The sequence below is a fragment of the Salmo salar genome, chromosome ssa01 (assembly GCF_905237065.1).
Source record: "Salmo salar chromosome ssa01, Ssal_v3.1, whole genome shotgun sequence".
NCBI lineage: Eukaryota > Metazoa > Chordata > Actinopteri > Salmoniformes > Salmonidae > Salmo > Salmo salar.
The window spans coordinates 9,758,023-9,784,196 of NC_059442.1; the positions used below are offsets into that span (position 1 = coordinate 9,758,023).

The window sequence follows — 26,174 nt, forward strand, 5'->3', positions numbered from 1 at the left end:
GGTGGGGGGGTCTATGTGTGGGGGTAGGAGTAAAGTGACTATTCATAGATAATAAACAGCGAGTAGCAGCAGGGGTGGGGGGGGTCTATGTGTGGGGGTAGGAGTAAAGTGACTATTCATAGATAATAAACAGAGAGTAACGGTGGGGGGGGTCTATGTGTCGGGGTAGGAGTAAAGTGACTATTCATAGATAATAAACAGAGAGTAACGGTGGGGGGGGTCTATGTGTCGGGGTAGGAGTAAAGTGACTATTCATAGATAATAAACAGAGAGTAACGGTGGGGGGGGGGGGATCAATGTAAATAGTCCGGGTGGCCATTTTATTAGTTGTTCAGCAGTCTTATGGCTTGGGTGTACAAGCTGTTAAGGAGCCTATTGGACCTAGACTTGGCACTCTTGTACTGCTTGACGTGCGGTAACAGAGACAGTCTTTGACAATTTTTTGGGCCTTCCTCTGACACCGCCTGGTATAGAGGTCCTGGATGGCAGGAAGCTTGGCCCCAGTGATGTACTGGGCTGTTTGCACTACTCTCTGTAGTGCCTTACGGTCAGATGCCGAGCAGTTGCCATACCAGGCGGTGATGCAACCGGTCAGGATGAAGGCTGTTTCAGCCCAAATGTTGTAAATGTAAATGCAGAACTAGATCACAGGAGAAGCATACTGTATATATTACATATAACCCTGACCCTGAGTGGGCTTTTCTTCCATTATCATCATCAGTCTTTTTTGGACCAGAACCAGTAAAGACATACTTACACACTCTTCTGCTAAGTTCTAATCAGGTTCAAGAGTTTAACATCTCTGCCACATTCAGTACGTCATCACATGACTTAGTCACATGACTCAGCTGACTTAGTCACATGACTCAGCTTAGTCCCATGAATTTCCATCAGCCTATTAGTTGCACATCTCTTGTCGAGGGCCGTTTATTGGCTTCCATCTCCATTCAAAATGACCGAGTCAGAAGACCAGTGGAAGTGTCTAGTATTGGATATGCTTTCGTGTGATCAATTCCAGTGGGGCAAACTTGGCAAAACCGGTTGAAATTATGTTATAAGTACATCATTTCAATCAGTTTCTGGTTATAATGTCATCAGATTTAATGACAACGCTGGGATGTCTCCAAAGCATTGTATTCAACCTTTCCTATAAATGATTGCCTTTACATTGTTGTCACAATCTAATTTCTGGTTCGTTCACTTCACACCTGACTATGACAGTTCCCAACAGCTTGTCACCATGAGGAGTGGGTATTTTCTGTATGTTGTAGCTGGTTCAGGGCAGAGCATCAGTTGCAGCTGGTTCAATGCAAAGCCCCACTTACTCTGTGCTACTGTGTGTGTTTGTTTTACAGCCAGACCCATGATGGCTGCCCTCCCTCTAAGGCCCATGGTCAACAACGGCACTGTCCTACCAAAGAAAAGTGGTGGCACGCTACCGTCCCTCTCCAACTCCAGGAAGGATGCTGCTGCAACAGCAACCAAGAGGTAAACAGCTCAAATCGCTCCCATTACCTTTTGGTAGGCCTAAATCCAGGAGTTTTCCTGACCACGTGACCCGATATAGGGTCAGTTTATGAGACATAGGGTCAGTTTATGAGACATAGGGTCAGCTTATGAGACATAGGGTCAGCTTATGAGACATAGGGTCAGTTTATGAGACATAGGGTCAGTTTATGAGACATAGGGTCAGTTTATGAGACATAGGGTCAGCTTATGAGACATAGGGTCAGCTTATGAGACATAGGGTCAGTTTATGAGACATAGGGTCAGCTTATGAGACATAGGGTCAGCTTATGAGACATAGGGTCAGCTTATGAGACATAGGGTCCGTTTATGAGACATAGTGTCAGTTTATGAGACATAGGGTCAGTTTATGAGACATAGGGTCAGTTTATGAGACATAGGGTCAGTTTATGAGACATAGGGTCAGTTTATGAGACATAGGGTCAGTTTATGAGACATAGGGTCAGCTTATGAGACATAGGGTCAGCTTATGAGACATAGGGTCAGTTTATGAGACATAGGGTCAGCTTATGAGACATAGGGTCAGTTTATGAGACATAATGTCAGTTTATGAGACATAGGGTCAGCTTATGAGACATAGGGTCAGTTTATGAGATATCTTCCAACAGTATTTTTTTCTTGCTTTGAGTAAAACCAACCCTAGTGTTTTAGTGTTGACTAATTGATCCTATAAAAACAGTAACGACTGTATTCCAAGCAGACAACCACATTTTGCTCTGGTTTGCTGCCAGCTGGCAGTATGAGTAGTTGAACGTAGTCAAAGTCAGTTGTACGCTAAAGCTCAATACGTGGACACTATTGAAATACACAGTTCTACCGGAACAAAAAAATCATACAACTTAGGAAATCATCCCACCTGTGGTGTGTTTATTTGATTAGTCCACTAAGTCGACACATTGTCTCCTACAAACCCACATCATGTTTCCTACAAACCCATATTATGTCTCCTACAAACCCACATTATGTCTCCCACAAACCCACATTATGTCTCCTACAAACCCACATTATGTCTCCTACAAACCCACATTATGTCTCCCACAAACCCACATTATGTCTCCTAAAAACCCACATTATAACTCCTAAAAACCCACATTATAACTCCTAAAAATCCACATTATGTCTCCGACAAACCCACATTATGTCTCCGACAAACCCACATTATGTCTCCGACAAACCCACATTATGTCTCCTAAAAACCCACATTATGTCTCCCACAAACCCACATTATGTCTCCCACAAACCCACATTATGTCTCCTGTAAACCCACATTATGTCTCCTACAAACCCACATTATGTCTCCTACAAACCCACATTATGTCTCCTACAAACCCACATTATGTCTCCTACAAACCCACATTATGTAAGGGGTGCGTAACTGGTGGCAGGGAAGTCAAACGCAGGAGAGCAGAACTTGGTGAATAGCCGGAGCAGTTTAATATATAAAACTAACAGCATACAAAACAACAAACACATGGGTACAAAACCCGTAGCACACCAGTAACACATAGCACGAGTACTTACAATAAACAATTCCCGACAAGGACATGGGGGAAACAGAGGGAAAATATACAACATGTAATTAGGGAACTGAAACCAGGTGTGTGTGTGAACCAGACAAAACAAATGGAACATGAAAAAGGGATCGGTGATGGCTAGAAGACCGGTGACGTCGACCGCCGAACAAACCCACATTATGTATCCTACAAACCCACATTATATCTCCTACAAACCCACATTATGTCTCCTACAAACCCACATTATATCTGCTACAAACCCACATTATGTCTCCTACAAACCCACATTATGTCTCCTACAAACCCACATTATGTCTCCTACAAACCCACATTATGTCTCCTACAAACCCACATTATGTATCCTACAAACCCACATTATATCTCCTACAAACCCACATTATGTCTCCTACAAACCCACATTATATCTGCTACAAACCCACATTATGTCTCCTACAAACCCACATTATGTCTCCTACAAACCCACATTATGTCTCCTACAAACCTACATTATGTCTCCTACAAACCCACATTATGTCTCCTACAAACCCACATTATGTCTCCTACAAACCCACATTATGTCTCCTACAAACCCACATTATGTATCCTACAAACCCACATTATGTATCCTACAAACCCACATTATATCTCCTACAAACCCACATTATGTCTCCTACAAACCCACATTATGTCTCCTACAAACCCACATTATATCTCCTACAAACCCACATTATGTCTCCTACAAACCCACATTATGTCTCCTACAAACCCACATTATATCTCCTACAAACCCACATTATGTCTCCTACAAACCCACATTATGTCTCCTACAAACCCACATTATGTCTCCTACAAACCCACATTATGTCTCCTACAAACCCACATTATGTATCCTACAAACCCACATTATGTATCCTACAAACCCACATGATGTATCCTACAAACCCACATGATGTATCCTACAAACCCACATGATGTCTCCTACAAACCCACATTATGTATCCTACAAACCCACATTATGTATCCTGCAAACCCACATTATGTATCCTACAAACCCACATTATGTCTCCTACAAACCCACATTATGTCTCCTACAAACCCACATTATGTATCCTACAAACGCACATTATGTCTCCTACAAACCCACATTATGTCTCCTACAAACCCACATTATGTCTCCTACAAACCCACATTATGTCTCCTACAAACCCACATTATGTCTCCTACAAACCCACATTGTCTCCTTCATACCCACATTATGTATCCAACAAACCCACATTATATCTCCTTCATACCCACATTATGTCTCCTACAAACCCACATTATGTCTCCTACAAACCCACATTATGTATCCTACAAACCCACATTATGTATCCTACAAACCCACATTATGTCTCCTACAAACCCACATTATGTCTCCTACAAACCCACATTATGTATCCTACAAACGCACATTATGTCTCCTACAAACCCACATTATGTCTCCTACAAACCCACATTATGTCTCCTACAAACCCACGTGATGTATCCTACAAACCCACATGATGTCTCCTACAAACCCACATTATGTATCCTACAAACCCACATTATGTATCCTACAAACCCACATTATGTATCCTACAAACCCACATTATGTCTCCTACAAACCCACATTATGTCTCCCACAAACCCACATTATGTCTCCTAAAAACCCACATTATAACTCCTAAAAACCCACATTATAACTCCTAAAAATCCACATTATGTCTCCGACAAACCCACATTATGTCTCCGACAAACCCACATTATGTCTCCTAAAAACCCACATTATAACTCCTAAAAATCCACATTATGTCTCCCACAAACCCACATTATGTCTCCCACAAACCCACATTATGTCTCCTGTAAACCCACATTATGTCTCCTACAAACCCACATTATGTCTCCTACAAACCCACATTATGTCTCCTACAAACCCACATTATGTCTCCTACAAACCCACATTATGTCTCCTACAAACCCACATTATGTAAGGGGTGCGTAACTGGTGGCAGGGAAGTCAAACGCAGGAGAGCAGAACTTGGTGAATAGCCGGAGCAGTTTAATATATAAAACTAACAGCATACAAAACAACAAACACATGGGTACAAAACCCGTAGCACACCAGTAACACATAGCACGAGTACTTACAATAAACAATTCCCGACAAGGACATGGGGGAAACAGAGGGAAAATATACAACATGTAATTAGGGAACTGAAACCAGGTGTGTGTGTGAACCAGACAAAACAAATGGAACATGAAAAAGGGATCGGTGATGGCTAGAAGACCGGTGACGTCGACCGCCGAACAAACCCACATTATGTATCCTACAAACCCACATTATATCTCCTACAAACCCACATTATGTCTCCTACAAACCCACATTATATCTGCTACAAACCCACATTATGTCTCCTACAAACCCACATTATGTCTCCTACAAACCCACATTATGTCTCCTACAAACCCACATTATGTCTCCTACAAACCCACATTATGTATCCTACAAACCCACATTATATCTCCTACAAACCCACATTATGTCTCCTACAAACCCACATTATGTCTCCTACAAACCCACATTATATCTCCTACAAACCCACATTATGTCTCCTACAAACCCACATTATGTCTCCTACAAACCCACATTATATCTCCTACAAACCCACATTATGTCTCCTACAAACCCACATTATGTCTCCTACAAACCCACATTATGTCTCCTACAAACCCACATTATGTATCCTACAAACCCACATTATGTATCCTACAAACCCACATTATGTATCCTACAAACCCACATTATATCTCCTACAAACCCACATTATGTCTCCTACAAACCCACATTATGTCTCCTACAAACCCACATTATATCTCCTACAAACCCACATTATGTCTCCTACAAACCCACATTATGTCTCCTACAAACCCACATTATATCTCCTACAAACCTACATTATGTCTCCTACAAACCCACATTATGTCTCCTACAAACCCACATTATGTCTCCTACAAACCCACACTGTTTCTTTTCACTGCATTACTACTGTTTGGCCTGTCTGTGCCACATCTCATTTTCCCCCTGGCATAAATGTCCCCTCCTCAGAAGGGAGAGCCATTGACATTTTACATGGACGGTAAAACAAAGGGACAGTGCTGTCACAGCCATCCCCATACTCACCGCCGTGGCATTCAGAGACCAGGCCCCGATTAACTGACTGGGGCTGACTGGGGCAAGGGGAGCACAGGTAATCAATCACTACTGTCAGGGGAACAAAAGGCACTCCTCCACTGATGGTTATGCCTGGAGTCAAATTATCATAATCCTGGACTGACGGATGGATGGTGGATGGATGAGACTACAGACTCTAGAGTAAATTGATATAAAGAGGAGAAGAGGGAGGGTGGAAGAGTTCCTAATATGGATGCCGTATCGAAGAACCTTCTCCAGACTGAATCAATAGGTCTAGAGTGATATACACTGAGTGTAAACATTAAGAACACCTTCCTAATATTGAGTTGCACCTCCTTTTGCCCTCAGAACAGCCTCAATTGGTCAGGTCATGGTCAAAAGTGTCAAAAGTGTTCCACAGGGATGCACAGGGATTCCACAGGCCCATGTTGACTCAAATGCTTCCCGCAGTTGTGTCAAGTTGGCTGGATGTCTTTTGGGTGGTGGACCATTTTAATACACACATGAAATTGTTGAGCGTGAAAAACCCAGCAGCGTTGCTGTTATTGACACATTCAAACCAGTACACTTGGCACTTACTACCAGACCCCGTTCAAAGGCATTTCAATATTTTGTCTTGCCCATTCACCCTCTGAATGGCAACATGTACACAATCCATGTCTCAATTTTATCAAGGATTAAAAATCCTTCTTTAACCTGTCTTCACCCCTTCATCTAAACTGATCGAAGTGGATTTAACAGGGAACATCAATAAGGGATAAGCTTCACCTGGATTCACCTGGTCGGTCTACGTCATGGAAAGAGCCGGTGTTCCTAATGATCTGTCTGGCCCAGTCTGGCTGGCCCTAACCCCCCAGACCCAGTCTCTCCAGTCTGTCTGACCCTAACCCCCCAGACCCAGTCTGTCTGGCCCTAACCCCCCAGACCCAGTCTGTCTGGCCCTAACCCCCCAGACCCAGTCTGTCTGGCCCTAACCCCCCAGACCCAGTCTGTCTGGCCCTAACCCCCCAGACCCAGTCTGTCTGGCCCTAACCCCCCAGACCCAGTCTCTCCATCTGTCTGGCCCTAACCCCCTAGTCCCAGTCTCTCCAGTCTGTCTGACCCTAACCCCCCAGTCCCAGTCTCTCCAGTCTGTCTGACCCTAACCCCCAGACCTAGTGTCTCCAGTCTGTCTGGCCCTAACCCCCAGACCCAGTCTCTCCATCTGTCTGGCCCTAACCCCCAGACCCAGTCTCTCCATCTGTCTGGCCCTAACCCCTAGTCCCAGTCTCTCCAGTCTGTCTGGCCCTAACCCCCCAGACCCAGTCTCTCCATCTGTCTGGCCCTAACCCCCTAGTCCCAGTCTCTCCAGTCTGTCTGACCCTAACCCCCAGACCCAGTCTCACCAGTCTGTCTGACCCTAACCCCCCAGACCCAGTCTCTCCAGTCTGTCTGACCCTAACCCCCAGACCCAGTCTCTCCAGTCTGTCTGGCCCTAACCCCCCAGACCCAGTCTCTCCAGTCTGTCTGGCCCTAACCCCCAGACCCAGTCTCTCCAGTCTGTCTGACCCTAACCCCCCAGACCCAGTCTCTCCAGTCTGTCTGGCCCTAACCCCCCAGACCCAGTCTCTCCAGTCTGTCTGACCCTAACCCCCCAGACCTAGTGTCTCCAGTCTGTCTGACCCTAACCCCCCAGACCCAGTCTCTCCAGTCTGTCTGACCCTAACCCCCCAGACCCAGTCTCTCCAGTCTGTCTGACCCTAACCCCCCAGACCCAGTCTCACCAGTCTGTCTGACCCTAACCCCCCAGACCCAGTCTCACCAGTCTGTCTGACCCTAACCCCCCAGACCCAGTCTCTCCTTTGTCTGACCCTAACCCCCAGACCCAGTCTCTCCAGTCTGTCTGACCCTAACCCCCCAGACCCAGTCTCTCCAGTCTGTCTGACCCTAACCACCCAGACCCAGTCTCACCAGTCTGTCTGGCCCTAACCCCCCAGACCCAGTCTCTCCAGTCTGTCTGGCCCTAACCCCCCAGACCCAGTCTCACCAGTCTGTCTGACCCTAACCCCCAGACCCAGTCTCTCCAGTCTGTCTGGCCCTAACCCCCCAGACCCAGTCTCTCCAGTCTGTCTGACCCTAAACCCCCAGACCCAGTCTCTCCATCTGTCTGGCCCTAACCCCCCAGACCCAGTCTCTCCATCTGTCTGGCCCTAACCCCCTAGTCCCAGTCTCTCCAGTCTGTCTGACCCTAACCCCCCAGACCCAGTCTCTCCAGTCTGTCTGGCCCTAACCCCCCAGACCCAGTCTCTCCATCTGTCTGGCCCTAACCCCCCAGACCCAGTCTCTCCATCTGTCTGGCCCTAACCCCCCAGACCCAGTCTCTCCAGTCTGTCTGACCCTAACCCCCAGACCCAGTCTCTCCATCTGTCTGGCCCTAACCCCCAGACCCAGTCTCTCCAGTCTGTCTGGCCCTAACCCCCCAGACCCAGTCTCTCCAGTCTGTCTGGCCCTAACCCCCCAGACCCAGTCTCTCCAGTCTGTCTGGCCCTAACCCCCAGACCCAGTCTCTCCATCTGTCTGGCCCTAACCCCTAGTCCCAGTCTCTTCATCTGTCTGGCCCTAACCCCCCAGACCCAGTCTCTCCATCTGTCTGGCCCTAACCCCCCAGACCCAGTCTCTCCAGTCTGTCTGACCCTAACCCCCCAGACCTAGTGTCTCCAGTCTGTCTGGCCCTAACCCCCCAGACCCAGTCTCTTCATCTGTCTGGCCCTAACCCCCCAGACCCAGTCTCTCCATCTGTCTGGCCCTAACCCCCCAGACCCAGTCTCTCCAGTCTGTCTGACCCTAACCCCCCAGACCTAGTGTCTCCAGTCTGTCTGGCCCTAACCCCCCAGACCCAGTCTCTCCATCTGTCTGACCCTAACCCCCCAGACCCAGTCTCTCCATCTGTCTGGCCCTAACCCCCCAGACCCAGTCTCTCCATCTGTCTGGCCCTAACCCCCTAGTCCCAGTCTCTCCAGTCTGTCTGACCCTAACCCCCCAGACCCAGTCTCTCCAGTCTGTCTGACCCTAACCCCCCAGACCCAGTCTCACCAGTCTGTCTGACCCTAACCCCCAGACCCAGTCTCTCCAGTGTGTCTGGCCCTAACCCCCCAGACCTAGTGTCTCCAGTCTGTCTGGCCCTAACCCCCCAGACCCAGTCTCTCCATCTGTCTGGCCCTAACCCCCCAGACCCAGTCTCTCCAGTCTGTCTGGCCCTAACCCCCAGACCCAGTCTCACCAGTCTGTCTGACCCTAACCCCCCAGACCCAGTCTCTCCTTTGTCTGACCCTAACCCCCCAGACCCAGTCTCTCCATCTGTCTGGCCCTAACCCCCCAGACCCAGTCTCTCCATCTGTCTGGCCCTAACCCCTAGTCCCAGTCTCTCCAGTCTGTCTGACCCTAACCCCCCAGACCCAGTCTCTCCAGTCTGTCTGACCCTAACCCCCCAGACCTAGTGTCTCCAGTCTGTCTGGCCCTAAACCCCCAGACCCAGTCTCTCCAGTCTGTCTGGCCCTAACCCCCCAGACCCAGTGTCTCCAGTCTGTCTGGCCCTAACCCCCTAGTCCCAGTCTCTCCAGTCTGTCTGGCCCTAACCCCCCAGTCCCAGTCTCACCAGTAACCATGTGTGTGTGTTGATTAGATCAACTACATTAGGTGCTGCTCCCATGCCCACCAATGTTGGCAAAATATTTAAATAAAGTCCCCATGGCCTAATTAACTCCATTCCTGATCGAGGTGTGCCTGCTGCCTGACATACCTCAACTAACAAAGACCCCCTCCACCCCACACACACAACACACACACACACATCCCCGGACCCTGTTTCAGAGGGATAACATCAGCCCCAACGGCAAGATTGAATGGACTTTGGTTTTGTATGCCGGATTAGACTTGAGCCTGGAAGCCATTCTAGCCAATGGACTGCTGATAAGGCCCTTCCTTTGTGCAGGCATTTGAATGGGCAGCCTTTTGACACGTTTCAACCATCTCCTCTAATACCCTCCTCACAAATGTGTCCACAGCGGAAAGAGAGGAAAAAGTCTCTCTCTGTCATGGATCAGTAATCTGGTTTTCTAGCATAGGGCCTTCCTTTGGTGTTCTATCATGGTCTGTACTTAACAAGAACATATGAGGGCTTGTAACAGATACTCCCAGTAATTTATTGGGTATTTACCAAATAATACTAAATACATTACTGGGAGTTTATATATGGAGTGTGTGTGACTCTCTTTATTTTGATAGTTTATAGTTTATTCGCCGTTAGTCAGCACCTCCTCACAAAATAATTTATCTGGGGGTGTGCCAGCTCATGTTTTTTTAAATCTTCTCTCTTTTACCATTCAGTCATTTTATCATCTACTTTACCATCTCTTCCCCAGAGAGAGACATCTTGGGTGTTCATTTCAATAGTTTACAGACAAGTAAAGAAGTACTCCTGATGCGCCTTAGAAACATCATTCCTTGGACGATATCTTTTAAAGCAGCTGTATTCATTTAAAAGGCACCATCAGGTAATTTTATCGTCCATTTGACCATCTCTCCCCAGCACTGTGAGGAGAACCAACTCCAACGAAACGATGAGTACGCTGACGCGCAAAGACAGCGGCGACTCCAAGAGTAACCGCACCCGTGCCGGCTCCACCGGGAGCAACTCCAGCGGCAAGAGAGCCAGCGAAAGGTACAGCCAGCATAACAACAATGACTGGTCCTTCACAGCCAGACCTGGGTAGTGTTCAGTAGGGCACACCGCAGTGAAATGTTTTTAAACCTAAAACTAAAACAAGCCTTTCTTATTGGAAACCTACCCGTTTCAGTTGGTTTCAAAACGTTTCACCCTACTGCACATGACCCTGGGTTCAATTAGTGTTAGTTATCATTCAAATACTTTATCTGCGCTTGATTGAACATACCTGGTCGCAGTGACGGGAAGTGTTGACACAGCTTTTTTTCCCTTCCACCCTGCAGCAAACAGAAGGAGCCCGTTTTCAATACAGGTAAGAACCAACGGTACTCTAATCAGCTCCCTGTGAGTTAGAGGGCTAATTCAATTGGTCAGGATTGTTTAACAGACGTGCAAAACAATTGTACGGTATGTTACATGTTCTTTGCAGGTTAAAGTTAGCTCCTCCTACCCCATCGGGCCAAACTGGTCGCAATGACGTCATAGTGACACAAGTTTGGTTGTAATGACGTTGTAATGACGTAATTTCAACCACTTTTGCTCACTTGATTAATTCTCAGCTCACAGACTACCACTCAAGGCTGTTCTGTGATGTGCTGTGATGTACAGCGGTGACGTTTCTGTTGTCACGTGTTGAAAACATTAATCCTCCAAACCATTAATCATCCAACCTTCCATAACCTCTTCCATCCTCACATAAATTCCGATGAAGCATTTTAACCTCCATTGTCATCTGATTTCCTTTTTCCTTTCCTTACCTGGAGTAATACACCTGTACTACACGTTTTACATTATGAGATCTCCAGAGTGGTATTGATCACTGTGTAAATTAGATTGCTGTATCCCATTAGGCTGATTTATCTGGTGAAATTCTCCCTGATTGATCATCACCCCTCTGAACCTTACAGTGGCTGGGGGTTGATTCATGCTGAACCTTAGTGGCTGGGGGTTGATTCATGCTGAACCTTACAGTGGCTGGGGGTTGATTCATGCTGAACCTTAGTGGCTGGGGGTTGATTCATGCTGAACCTTACAGTGGCTGGGGGTTGATTCATGCTGAACCTTACTGTGGCTGGGGGTTGATTCATGCTGAACCTTACAGTGGCTGGGGGTTGATTCATGCTGAACCTTACAGTGGCTGGGGGTTGATTCTTGCTGAACCTTACTGTGGCTGGGGGTTGATTCATGCTGAACCTTACTGTGGCTGGGGGTTGATTCATGCTGAACCTTACTGTGGCTGGGGGTTGATTCATGCTGAACCTTACGGTGGCTGGGGGTTGATTCATGCTGAACCTTACTGTGGCTGGGGGTTGATTCATGCTGAACCTTACTGTGGCTGGGGGTTGATTCATGCTGAACCTTACTGTGGCTGGGGGTTGATTCATGCTGAACCTTACAGTGGCTGGGGGTTGATTCATGCTGAACCTTACAGTGGCTGGGGGTTGATTCATGCTGAACCTTACGGTGGCTGGGGGTTGATTCATGCTGAACCTTACGGTGGCTGGGGGTTGATTCTTGCTGAACCTTACTGTGGCTGGGGGTTGATTCTTGCTGAACCTTACTGTGGCTGGGGGTTGATTCTTGCTGAACCTTACTGTGGCTGGGGGTTGATTCTTGCTGAACCTTACTGTGGCTGAGGTTTAATTCCAGCAAGATAGTGGGTGCTGATCAGCAGAGAAAATGCACTGGCACCAACATATCCTTGTTGATGATATGAATCAATTATTGTCTATAATAGCCTGATCAGACCAGCACAGTCCCAGGGTAGTGTCATAAACCTTCAACCTTAAGAAGAAGTCAACGAGTCAATGCAAATAACTGATTACACATAACAGCTATCGAGATGATGCCTGAATAATCCCAATGGACACTGTGCCTTCGTATAATCTGAATAGTCCAAATGGACACTGTGCCTTCATATAATCTGAATAGTCCCAATGGACACTGTGCCTTCATATAATCTGAATAGTCCCAATGGACACTGTTCCTTCATATAATCTGAATAGTCCCAATGGACACTGTGCCTTCATATAATCTGAATAGTCCCAATGGACACTGTGCCTTCATATAATCTGAATAGTCCCAATGGACACTGTGCCTTCATATAATCTGAATAGTCCCAATGGACACTGTGCCTTCATATAATCTGAATAGTCCCAATGGACACTGTTCCTTCATATAAACTGAATAGTCCCAATGGACACTATTCCTTCATATAATCTGAATAGTCCCAATGGACACTGTTCCTTCATATAATCTGTGGAATTGTTTTCTGTTGATTAGAATCTCTCTGCAGCCCATCTAATCTTCCACAAATCCATAAGGACCGAACAAGTAACAGAAACACTACATGCTTAGCCTGTGGCCTATGTGAAATGGTCAGATGCTCCTGTTCAGACTGGTAGATCAGATGGGTAGATCAGACTGGTAGATCAGATGGGTAGATCAGACTGGTAGATCAGATGGATAGATGGATGGATGATTTGTCTAGATTCAAACAGAAAATACCTCAAGCACAATAGCCTAAGTGTTGTCAATGCTCTTGCATAAAACGGAGGAAGTGGAAGAAGTCCCAATGATGAGTAAATCCAGGTCAGGAACAGGAAGTCCAGGTCAGGAACAGGAAGCAAAACCTCACCTGGTCCTTCTGTTCCCTTCTCTCTGAACTCACAAGGGATGCGACGAGTGACACACTGCAAAGGTATGTTTTGGTCCTCAAGCCCCCTTACGTTAGCAGCTCTCTGGACATTGTGTTCTCCTAAAGCCTTAGACAAATAGTTAATCTACGCATAAAGGAGCCGTATGTGGCATGGGGGGGGGGTGTTGTTATCTGACACACTACGCCACCATCATGGGAATTGCACCCAATGAAATAGTGTGGTAGCTAAGACCCCTCCATATCACAATATGGCGTAGTCGGCAGGATATTACGTTACACATACCTGGAGCTATTAGACTTAGACTACAGCTATTGTTCTTGTCTCGTGCGAGAACGTACAGTATAGGCTACTGACTGACTCCTTTTGCCTGTGAGTCATAGGCCCAATGCACAGAGAGCAGCCCCATGGCACGGGTGGGTTTGGGTTGACAGTGAGTGTGATAGTATCCCTCCCCAACATGTCAGCCAGCTGTGGACTAATATACACACTCTAACACAGAGTTTCCCAAACTCGGTCTTTGGGCCCCCTCTGGGTACATGTTTTGGTTTTTGCCCCAGCACTACACAGCTGATTCAAATAATCAAAGCTTGATGATGAGACGATTATTTGAATCAGCTGTGTAGTTATAGTGCAGAGTTTGGGAAACTATGCTCTAATACACTGAGTCTGAACTGTGTCTGGTTGATTGCAGTGATGCTTTTAGACTAGCTGTTAAGCTTAGTGTGGAATTGCCACATTCTAGATATGTTTGCTCACAGCCACACAGCTCTCTTTTGTCCTAGTCACCATAGGAACCCCACCAAATATTTCCTGCAGTGCACCCTGATCTCCTAAGAGCCCCCTTTTCAGAGCACAACAAGCCAAATGTCTTGTGTTGGAATCACGTATCCTGAAAAGGGCTGTTTGCATTACAATGTCTTTGCTTTTGAAGTCTTTTTGGAGTTGCCTTCTCTTGCATGGCCTTCAGTATGGAGTGTTTGATGGACAGCTTATGCCCAATTTCCACAAGCCTGGCTAAAGAAAGATGAAAGAGACATGTTTGGAAGCAGACTCTCGTGAAACTCATGGTCCTTGTGACAAATTCGATGCTGTCAGTGGCAACAACAAAAAATAAAACATTTAAAAATACATAAGAAAAGCATGGTAGGTCAAGTGAACATATTTAAAGATGAATGTTATTCACCCTGATGCCAGCTAAAGTAGATAAAAAAGGAGATGCTTTACTGTCTCATGTTTATCATAGACATTAGTTATATGTTGAGCCACTAATGCACTCTTTTAGTAAAAGTCTCAAGCGTAACTTGAAGAGTGAGAGCCCCAGTAGTTTAGCCCACCAGCGGTTGTAAACCAGTACATACGGTAGCTTGTCTCGTACCAGTCCCGTGTTTTGTGGTCGTCCATTGTAGCAGAAGAGCAAGTTGTCAATCAAATCTAACTTGGATATATTCTACTGACCCCTCCTCCTCCTTCCCACTGGCCCCATTTCCAACTCTTCCACCTAACCTACCTAGTAACCGTGCAGATATATCTGTCCCGCCCGTGGAAAAGGACTGGAACCGCTGAGGCGCCCAAATCAAGCGTAGCAGCCATGTCTGGCCGCTCCACCGCTCCCCACACAGCTGACAAGTCTGTCAGGTCCACTGGAGTCAGGAAGACCCCGATGTTCACCATCCCCCTGAGAAAGTCAGTTAGCCACTCTCCTTTAGACACTCCGAACTACAGGAGCCCCGTCAAATCACCTAGCCAGTACTTCCAAATCTGTTACTAAGCTAGACCTATACCAGCTCTTGGCATTAGATTGAAAAAGAGTTCAGTGTTAAACTTGTAAAAATGGACTTGAAAAAGCATTCCTTTCCATGACCGTCATGTTTTATGTTTTATTTTCAGGTTTTTTTCTTCTTGGTTGTTTTTGCTTCCCTTGCTGTGGCACCGTGACCCTATGCATGTTGTCTTCTCTGTTCATTTTGCATCATTCGTTGTTATTATCTGAATAAAAGGAAAATTAAAGCCTATCTATCTCTGTGTTTTTCTGATCTATAATTTCCTTTACTAAATGCATTCACTCCTTTAAAACTTTTCATTTTTAAAATGTATATCAACATCTCATAACCATGACACCCCTCTAAACTATTGATCATCTCTACACCCCTCTAAACTATTGATCATCTCTACACCCCTCTAAACTATTGATCATCTCTACACCCCTCTAAACTATTGATCATCTCTACACCCCTCTAAACTATTGATCATCTCTACACCCCTCTAAACTATTGATCATCTCTACACCCCTCTAAACTATTGATCATCTCTACACCCCTCTAAACTATTGATCATCTCTACACCCCTCTAAACTATTGATCATCTCTACACCCCTCTAAACTGTTGATCATCTCTACACCCCTCTAAACTATTGATCGTCTCTACACCCCTCTAAACTATTGATCGTCTCTACACCCCTCTAAACTATTGATTGTCTCTACACCCCTCTAAACTATTGATCGTCTCTACACCCATCTAAACTATTGATCATCTCTACACCCCTCTTTCATTCTCATCATCTCTACACCACAGGAAGTTGGTGGCACCTTAATTGGGGAGGACAGGCTCGTGGTAGTGGATGGAGTGGAGTGAGTGGAATTGTATCAAACACATCAAATACATGGTTTCCGTGGGTTCCATGTGTTTGATGCCATTCCATTCACTCCTTTCCAGACAATATTATGAGCCGTCCTCCCTTCAACAGCCCCCACTGCTCTGCACCCCTCTTTCATTCTCAAGTCTCTACACCCCTCTTTCATTCTCAAGTTTCTACACCCCTCTTTCATTCTCAAGTTTCTACACCCCTCTTTATTCTCAAGAGTCTCTACACCCCTCTTTATTCTCGCTCCTTTCATACACTGTTCTCACCATCACAAACACTCCTCCTCGTTACCAATGAGTCATGACAAATTGTCCACTGATAATGTCTGTTGCTTCTTTCAGAGGAAGGATATGTGAAAATGTATTTGAAGGGACGACCCATCACCATGTACATGGCTAAAGACCTTGTTGAGACCTACTGCCTGGAAGCCAAATCAGACCTGCCAAACAAGAAGCTCAAACTGGACTGGGTGTATCCTTTTTCACTGCTGTGGGGTCATTTTCAAATATGGACGGCCAATAGAAAATTTATATTTCAAAAGATAAGAAACTGATGAATGGCGTTACAACTCTCAACGTACACTACCGTTCAAAAGTTTGGGGTCACTTAGAAATGTCTTTTTTTTCATTAAAATAACATCAAATTGATCAGAAATACAGTGCAGACATTGTTAATGTTGTAAATGACTATTGTAGCTGGAAACGGCAGAGTTTTTTAATGGAATATTTACATAGGCATACAGAGGCCCATTATCAGCAACCATCACTCCTGTGTTCCAATGGCACGTTGTGTTACCTAATCCAAGTTCATAATTTTAAAAGGTTCATTAGAAAACCATTTTGCAATTATGTTAGCACAGGTGAAAACTGTTGTTCTGATTAAAGAAACAATAAAACTGGCCTTCTTTAGACTAGTTGAGTATCTGGAGCATCAGCATTTGTGGGTTCAATTACAGGCTCAAAATGGCCAGAAACAAAAAACTTTCTTCTGAAACTCAGTCTATTCTTGTTCTGAGAAATGAAGGCTATTCCATGCAAGAAATTGCCAAGAAACTGAAGATCTCATACAACGCTGTGTACTATTCCCTACACAGAACAGCGCAAACAGGCTCTAACCAGAATAGAAAGAGGAGTGGGAGGCCCCAGTGCACAACTAAGCAAGAGGACAAGTACATTAGAGTGTCTAGTTTGAGAAACAGATGCCTCACAAGTCCTCAACTGGCAGCTTCATTAAATAGTACCTGCAAAACACCAGTCTCAATGTCAACAGTGAAGAGGCGACTCCAGGATGCTGGCCTTCTAGGCAGAGTTCCTCTGTACAGTGCCTGTGTTCTTTTGCCCATCTTAATCTTTTCTTTTTATTGCCCAGTCTGAGAAATTGCTTTTTCTTTGTAACTCTGCCTAGAAGGCCAGCATCCTGGAGTTGCCTCTTCACTGTTGACGTTGAGACTGGTGTTTTGCAGGTACTATTTAATGAAGCTGCCAGTTGAGGACTTGTGAGGCATCTGTTTCTCAAACTAGACACTCTAATGTACTTGTCCGCTTGCTCAATTGTGCACTGGGGCCTCCCACTCCTCTTTCTATTCTGGTTAGAGCCTGTTTGCTCTATTCTGTGAAGGGAATACACAGTACACAGCGTTGTACGAGATCTTCAGTTTCTTGGCAATTTCTCGCATGGAATAGCCTTCCTTTCTCAGAACAAGAATAGACTGATGAATTTCAGAAGAAAGTTCTTTGTTTCTGGCCATTTTGAGCCTGTAATCGAACCCACAAATGCTAATGCTCCAGATACTCAACTAGTCTAAAGAAGGCCAGTTTTATTGCTTCTTTCATCAGAACAAAAGTTTTCAGCTGTGCTAACATAATTGCAAAAGGGTTATCTCATGATCAATTATCCTTTTAAAATTATAAACTTGGACTAGCTAACACAACGTGCCATTGGAACACTGGAGTGATGGTTGCTGATAATGGGCCTCTGTACGCCTATGTAGATATTCCATTTTAAAAATCTGCCGTTTCCAGCTACAATAGTCATTTACAACATTAACAATGTCTACACTGTGTTTCTGATCAATTTGATGTTATTTTAATGGCCAATTTTTTTTTGCTTTTCTTTCAAAAACAAATTTCTAAGTGACCCCAAACTTTTGAACGGTAGTGTATGTTCATAACAGTAGGCTTGAAAATCTACGCTTTCAGGCCAGAGATGCATTGTAAGATGTATCCCCAATGTATTGCTAAGTAACATTCAGATTGCACAGCTGTGAATGAAAGGTCACATCTCCTGGATGTTCCAATAGATATTTATTTCCTACTCATCTCTACTGCATACTGAAATACAAACCCTGCTTTCTTGCATTCAGCAATTGCATAAACTCAGAAGCCAGCAGGCTGAGCTGAAAATGTAGTCAGCTCCCTCCTTTCTCCTCCTCTCTGTCCCTGAAGGTATCAACCCCCATTTCAGCAGAGAGAGAGCGAGAGGAGATTATACTGGGTATAGAAAAAAGCCTATTTCTGGAAACACCAGAATCAGGATGAAACAATGAATGTTCTGTGTTCAGTCTAGTGTTTTGCCTGAAGGCGACTATGAATTTTCCAACAAAGGAAAGGTGGCTAGAACTGACTTTCAGTATCTTACTGAATTATCCATTTGGAACTCTGGAAGGTTGGGTGCATGCTGGGTGATTAGGTTGTAAATATAGACTACGGTGGCCCTAAGGAGCCCAAGAGCTTTTATTAACGTGCCTCATTCAATTCAGACATTCTAGATTGGTTTATATGTAGGCTACATTTGATGTTCCGTTGAAGTTGTGTGGCTCTTGACCTAAATGTCCAGTTATGGGTACAGGGGGCGTGACTGTCGCTCTAACCTGTACCTGTTACCCACGGGAGAGACGGTGTACTTCATTGCTTCTGTGGTGGTTCTCTACAACGTGGATGAGCAGCTCCAGAGACACTACACCGGTCACACTGATGACATCAAGTGGTGAGAGGAAACAGGATATGACACAACACTATATTTCTCCTGTATGCTGTGTTCTGTCACCTATCAGTGGACGGCATTTTAATCTGATGTGTGATGATGTTCTTATCTGGACACCTTGTCAAACAGTCAGGCCTAAGATTCAGAGAGGCAAAGGGAAAGGGGGATACCTAGTCAGTTGTACAACTGAATGCCTTCAACTGAAATGTGTCTTCCGCATTTAACCCAACCCCTCTGAATCAGAGAGGTGTGGGGGGCTGCCATAATCGACATCGACGTCTTTGGCGCCCGGGGAACAGTGGGTTAACTGCCTTGCTCAGGGGCAGAACGACAGATTTTTACCTTGTCAGCTCGAGGATTCGATCCAGCAACCTTTCGGTTACTGGCCCAGTGCTCTAATCACTAGGTTACCTGCTGCTAGGTCATGCCAAAAGAGACACTGCCCTATTTAACCCCTAAATCATTGTCACCATCTGCCATGTACAGTAATCTCAGACCGACAGTATTCAACATTTATTAAGCAATGTATTAAAATAATTTGCTATCTTTCCGCTATACAAAGAAGAAGCAAAGAAGCAGGCAGCACAACTCCAAGTTGGAAGGGCTTAATTTATAAAAAAGCTGTGCTTTGTTATACACCTTAATGCGGATGCTTGTTGCACACCTGCTTTGATCAGTATTCCTGTCTAATCCTATGGAATAACCCTTCATAATGAGGCAGGCTAAAGTAAATGAGTGGCTGGTCTGCAGCTGCTTTTCCTCAGTTATAGTGTTGGGCAGGTAATTATCTGACAGAAAAAAAGGCTGGTAGGAAATATAATGAGGTAAAAACTCACTGGCATATTAACAGACGAGGGGTTGGCCTGGGGTCACGCTGATAATGAACATCTAATTAATAAGAGTTATTTCGTGGCAGGGTGCAGGGAGACGTTAGCTTTCTTCTCACTCTGTAGTACAGACGCCTCTGACATTCTCTTATATCTCTGTAAGGCGTAGTGCCCTTCTGTAGTGTCCTTCTGTAGTGTCTTAATGTAGTGTCTTTCTGTAGTGTCCTTCTGTAGTGTCCTTCTGTAGTGTCCTTCTGTAGTGTCCTTCTGTAGTGTCTTAATGTAGTGTCTTTCTGTAGTGTCCTTCTGTAGTGTCCTTCTGTAGTGTCTTTCTGTAGTGTCCTTCTGTAGTGTCCTTCTGTAGTGTCCTTCTGTAGTGTCTTTCTGTAGTGTCCTTCTGTAGTGTCCTTCTGTAGTGTTCTTCTGTAGTGTTCTTCTGTAGTGTCCTTCTGTTGCACCCTCGACAACTACTATGATTATTATTATTTGACCATGCTGGTCATTTATGAACATTTTAACATCTTGACCATGTTCTGTTATAATATCCACCCGGCACAGCCAGAAGAGGACTGGCCACCCCTCATAGCCTGGTTCCTCTCTAGGTTTCTTCCTAGGTTTTGGCCTTTCTAGGGAGTTTTTCCTAGGGAGTTTTTCCTAGCCACCGTGCTTCTTTCACATGCATTGCTTGCTGTTTGGGGTTTTAGGCTGAGTTTCTGTACAGCACTTTGAGATATCAGCTGATGTACGAAGGGCTATATAAATACATTTGATTTGATTTGATTTAATGTAGTGTCCTTCTGTAGTGTCCTTCTGTAGTGTCCTTCTGTAGTGTCCTTCTGTAGTGCCCTTCTGTAGTGTCCTTCTGTAGTGCCCTTCTGTAGTGACCTTATGTAACACCCTTATGCAGTGCCCTTATGCAGTTTCCTTCTGTAGTGTCCATCTGTAGTGTCCCTCTGTAGTGCCCTTCTGTAGTGCCCTTCTGTAGTGTACTATCTGCCATCAGTAATAGAAGAGGGAGGAGCCTTGTCAACATCAGTAAGAATCAAATCAGACATGACGTCCTGTAACGAAACCCCATGACCTTGAGTTTGACAGAACGACATAATATGATAGCAACTCACAGTTTCGTCAGACACAAAACATTTCTCTTTGATCTGCTTTAAGGTCTCTGTGGTTTTTCTTCATTGTTCAAATCGGCCATTCAGATGTTCAAAGTGTTTGCCGTCTCTCTGTTCCTATAGCCTGGCTGTCCATCCTGATAAAATCACCATAGCAACGGGACAGGTGGCAGGCACCTCCTCTGATGGCAAAGTAAGGGACCTCTCATTGTCACTTAACTTTAAATCTATGATCACTTCACTTATTTCATGATTAGAAATAATGTGTGTGTGTGTGTGTGTGTGTGTGTGTGTGTGTGTGTGTGTGTGTGTGTATGTGTGTGTGTGTGCTGACAGCAGTTGGCTCCTCATGTGCGGGTTTGGGACTCAGTGAGTCTCAACACCCTCCACGTTCTGGGAACAGCCTTCTTTGACCGCGCCCTGGTTTGCCTCGCCTTCTCAAAATCGGTAAGCTATGGACCCTTGATGAAAACAATCGTAGCTTTAACTGGTCAGAAAAGCTTTGTTAAATAAGTGAGGACAGGGCTGATCCCTCTCTCTGTTGGTCTGTGCAGAACGGAGGCAACACGCTGTGTGCAGTAGATGAATCCAGCGACCACGTACTCTCCGTGTGGGACTGGCAGAGAGAGGAGAGACTGGCTGACGTCAAGGTGAGTGTCTGCGTGTATGTGTACGTGTGTGCGCGTGCATGTGTGCGAGTGTGTGCGTACGAGTGTGTGTGTTTGTGTGTGACCTGGGGTTTGAACCTGGTGTTAGCCCTTTGAGCTAAATTCTAGGCATTAGCTTGGGGATCAGGAAAAGCTTACCTGGCTTTTGAGTTGCTCTATATATCCTCATAGACATTTGAAATGCTCTGATGATTTGTAAGGTGAATGTTCAGCCATAGCCTCAGAATGTTCACATTGCCCCTAAAACAGAGGCACTCTGAAACACCAGTAACCATGACTCTTTCTGTCCCCGGTACAGTGTTCCAACGAGGGAGTGTTCGCTGCCGACTTCCACCCCACCGACACCAACATCATAGTCACGTGTGGGAAGTCCCACCTCTACTTCTGGACTCTGGAAAGAGGTACCCTTGTCAAGAAGCAAGGCTTGTTTGAGGTACGACTTGAGATCTCTTATTTATACCTCTTATTTATTATAGATCTCTTATTTATACCTCTTATTTATTATAGATCTCTTATTTATACCTCTTATTTATTATAGATCTCTTATTTATACCTCTTATTTATTATAGATCTCTTATTTATACCTCTTATTTATTATAGATCTCTTATTTATACCTCTTATTTATTATAGATCTCTTATTTATACCATCTTTATGTTCATCTGCTAGATAATCTTGAGTTTTAGGATAAAATGTATTTGTCAAAATCAATATGATTTACGCCATTTAGCAGACGCTTTCTTTTGCCAAAGTCGATGTAGCAAGGACTCTCTGTGTTGCTTTAGTTCTTTACCCCATGTTAGAGAAGGTTCTGTAGTGTTTAGTGAAGCTGCATGTCTGCAATTCAGTTCTTTCTCTACCCCCCAAGTAAATAAAGCCATATTTATATTTCTTACAGAAACAAGAGAAGCCCAAGTTTGTCTTGAGTGTGACTTTTTCAGAAAATGGAGACACCATAACTGGAGACTCAAGTGGAAATATACTGGTGTGGGGGAAAGGTAAAATTGTCATTCAATAGATTGAAATGTAAAGTCAACTCTTTACTACACTTTATGTCAGCTATAAGGAAAGTGAAATAATAAGCAAAGCTCACATACATCAAAATTCTGGGGTATTAACACCTCACAAGTTCCACGCATACACCTTGAAGAGCCAGCAGCCTATCACCCTGCATCCCACTGCTGGCTTGTTTCTGAAGCTAAGCAGGGTTGGTCCTGGTCACTCCCTGGATGGGAGACCAGATGCTGCTGGAAGTGGTGTTGGAGGGCCAGTAGGTGGCACTCTTTCCTCTGGTCTAAAAAATATCCCAGGGCAGTGATTGGGACGGTTCCCTGTGTAGGGTGCTGTCTTTCGGATGGGACGTTAAATGGTTGTCCTGACTCTCTGAGGTCATTAAAGATCCCATTGCACTAAGAGTAAAGGTGTTAACCCTGGTGTCCTGGTTAAATTCCCAATCTGGCCCTCATACTGTCATGGCCACCTAATCCTCTCCCCTGAAACTATTCCCCAGGTTGTTGCTGTAAATGAGAATGTGTTCTTAGTCAACTTACCTGGTAGAAGAGAAAATACAATTATGGAATGTTTTTTTATGTTTTATTTTCAAAGCGAAGCGAATGAAACAAACCTGCTGAGTATTTATCCTACCCCAGCTGCCCATCCTGTTGTTTTCAAAGTTTGTATCTCTTACGCATGGGCTTTGCTGCTGATGTCAGATGTTTTGGCGCATCAAAGGCTCTTTATTATGAGAGAGTTGTCATATTGCTAGGGTCAGAACAGGGTCATGCCTAGAATAGAACAACAAGGCCTGTCTTGTGAGAAGAACATGTGTTGTGAGGTAGAACAAACCACTATCTTCTGCCTTCTCCAAGGGTGTTCTGTCTTTCTCTCTGTCATGCAGGCACTAATCGAATTAGCCATGCCATCCAGGGCGCACACGATGGGAGCATCTTTGCGCTGTGTATGTTGAGGAGTGGCACACTGGTGTCTGGGGGAAAAGATCGGAAACTCATCTCTTGGGATGGGAGCTACCAGCAGATACAATCGGTTGAGGTGAGATCAGTAGCAGTGTGTGGGTAAAATCACTTGGGCAGCCAAGCCAGAAAAAAAAGCGTGACAATTGTGTTGTTTTCTCTATAACCTGTTAGTTCATACGCCACCGAGACAACAAAAAGTCACACAGCGGCAGAATAAAGTCAACCACACATTTGTTTCATCACAAAACTAGAGTAAATATTGCATGTCACAAACAGTTATATGGCCTCCCGAGTGGCACAGTGGTCTAAGGCACTGCATCGCAGTGCTAGCTGTGCCACTAGAGATTCTGGGTTCGCGACTGGGAGACCTATGGGAAGGCGCACAATTGACCCAGCGTTGTCTGGGTTAGGGGAGGGTTTTGCTGATAGGGATGTCCTTGTCGCATCACGCACTAGTGACTCATGTGGCAGGCTGGGCGCAGTGCACACTGACATGGTCGCTAGGTGTACAGTGTTTCCTCTGACACATTGGTGCGGCTGGCTTCCGGGTTAAGTAGGCATTGTGTCAAGAAGCAGTGCGGCTTGGTTGGGTTGTGTTTCGGACGTCTCTCGACCTTCACCTCTCCCGAGTCCGTACGGGAGTTGCAGCGATAAGACAAGACTAACTACCAATTGGATACCACGAAATTGGGGTAAAAAAATATGTAATTTACATGACCTACAGCATGGTCAAGCAGGTTAATGTTTACAACATTTTCGGACTACTAAACAACTAGTGATTTAGAACCACGGATTGTTACCGCAAGTCACAATGAAAACAGTTTCTGCCTCCGGCATTCCAGCACCATTTCAACTTCAACAATTCAACATCATCAAATCACCTCTGCTTAGTCTAATATAGTGACAACTTAAAGATACCAAGAACGATTTAGTCCAATCAACGTAAGCTAAATATGATGTGGCTGTCCATGATACTGATTTCTGTGTGCGTGCTTGCAAGTAGAAAAAACATGTTGACTCACCCTACCTGTAGAGAAACGCCAATGCCATCCTCCTGTCTTTCATGTTGCCGAAATGGTCTATCACTCTGTCATACAGTACACTCTTTTAGTTTTTGTTGTCCTAGACTACCTGGCTAAAATGCTTGCTCGCTAGCCTAACTTCCTTTCATGGGCAATGATGAGCCAGCTAGTTAACATTAGCCTACTACATCTAGCTACATATTGAACGTCCATCCTCTCAGGCCAGGGGCAAAATGTATGAATTAATGGTTGGATCAGAATCGCCATTATAATCTATTGGCCAGAACGGAGAATTAAGCAAAACCACAAGTCCAAATCCCTATCTCCATCCATAGCTAATTTAGGAAAGGGCTGATTTTATCTAGCTAGCTACCTAGCCACCGGAGGACAACGACACAGTGAGATGCAATAATGACCTTTTTTCTGTCATCTTTTTGGTGCACCAGGACCATTAACAGTTGACCTCATTCGGTTTAGCTCAACACTGATTGGCTATTATTTTATTTTTTTAATTATCAAGGGAGGCCAAATGCCTCACTGGCTTCCCTTGCTATTGTATTCAATCGTACGGGTGGCAATAATGTCATACACTTTTAGTCCAGACTTTTAGTCAGACACATGGGCTACATATACTGAAACAGAGGGCCGCTGTTTTGCTCGCTCGGATGCTTTCTCCGGTGCAATACATTCAGCCTCTTGCCAACTGAAGTAAAATTATGAAACACAGAGATGAAAGAGAAATTATTTAATGTTTTTTTGGGGGGGTGGGGGTCAATTTTGGGGGGAAGCCTGGCTTCGCTTGGCATTCACGAATACACATCACATTTAGCAAAAGATGATGCTAGCTTTTTCAGAAATATGTGGGTTTTGGTTGATGCATGTACAGTGCATTCGGAAAGTATTCAGACCCCTTCCCTTGTTTCACATTTTGTTACATTAAAGCCTTATTCTAAAATTGATTAAATCCTTTTTTCCTACTCAATCTACACAAAATACCCCATAATGACAAAGTGAAAACAGAAATTGATTGGACATGATTTGGAAAAGCACACACCTGTCTATATAAGGTCCCACCGTTGACAGTGCATGTCAGAACAAAAACTAAGACATGAGGTCGAAAGGAGTTGCCCGTAGAGCTCAGAGACAGGATTGTGTCGAGGAACAGATCTGGGGAAGGGTACCAAAAAATATCTGCAGCATTGAAGGTCCCCAAGAACACAGTGGCCTCCATCATTCTTAAATGGAAGAAGTTTGGAACCACCAAGACTCTTCCTAGAGCTGGCCGCCTGGCCAAACTGAGCAATTGGGGAGGTGACCAAGAACCCGATGG

At 45.0% G+C, this 26,174-nt stretch overlaps 1 protein-coding gene across 4 annotated transcripts in view; it reads left to right on the forward strand.

The window, feature by feature from the left end:
- Window positions 1-26,174, forward strand: part of LOC106608927 (echinoderm microtubule-associated protein-like 1) — a 90,085-nt gene that overhangs the window by 55,019 nt on the left and 8,892 nt on the right. For 2 of the 4 annotated variants that reach the window (XM_014207439.2, XM_014207194.2), the window contains exons 3-14: window positions 1,356-1,488; window positions 10,820-10,951; window positions 11,239-11,267; window positions 13,629-13,655; window positions 16,597-16,726; window positions 19,091-19,240; window positions 21,306-21,375; window positions 21,519-21,629; window positions 21,737-21,832; window positions 22,149-22,283; window positions 22,748-22,847; window positions 23,747-23,898. In XM_014207439.2, coding sequence (XP_014062914.1) covers window positions 1,356-1,488; window positions 10,820-10,951; window positions 11,239-11,267; window positions 13,629-13,655; window positions 16,597-16,726; window positions 19,091-19,240; window positions 21,306-21,375; window positions 21,519-21,629; window positions 21,737-21,832; window positions 22,149-22,283; window positions 22,748-22,847; window positions 23,747-23,898 — 1,265 coding nt within the window. The remainder of the gene's footprint in view (window positions 1-1,355; window positions 1,489-10,819; window positions 10,952-11,238; window positions 11,268-13,628; window positions 13,656-16,596; window positions 16,727-19,090; window positions 19,241-21,305; window positions 21,376-21,518; window positions 21,630-21,736; window positions 21,833-22,148; window positions 22,284-22,747; window positions 22,848-23,746; window positions 23,899-26,174) is intronic. The other 2 variants (XM_014207284.2, XM_014207360.2) reach the window with 2 other exon arrangements.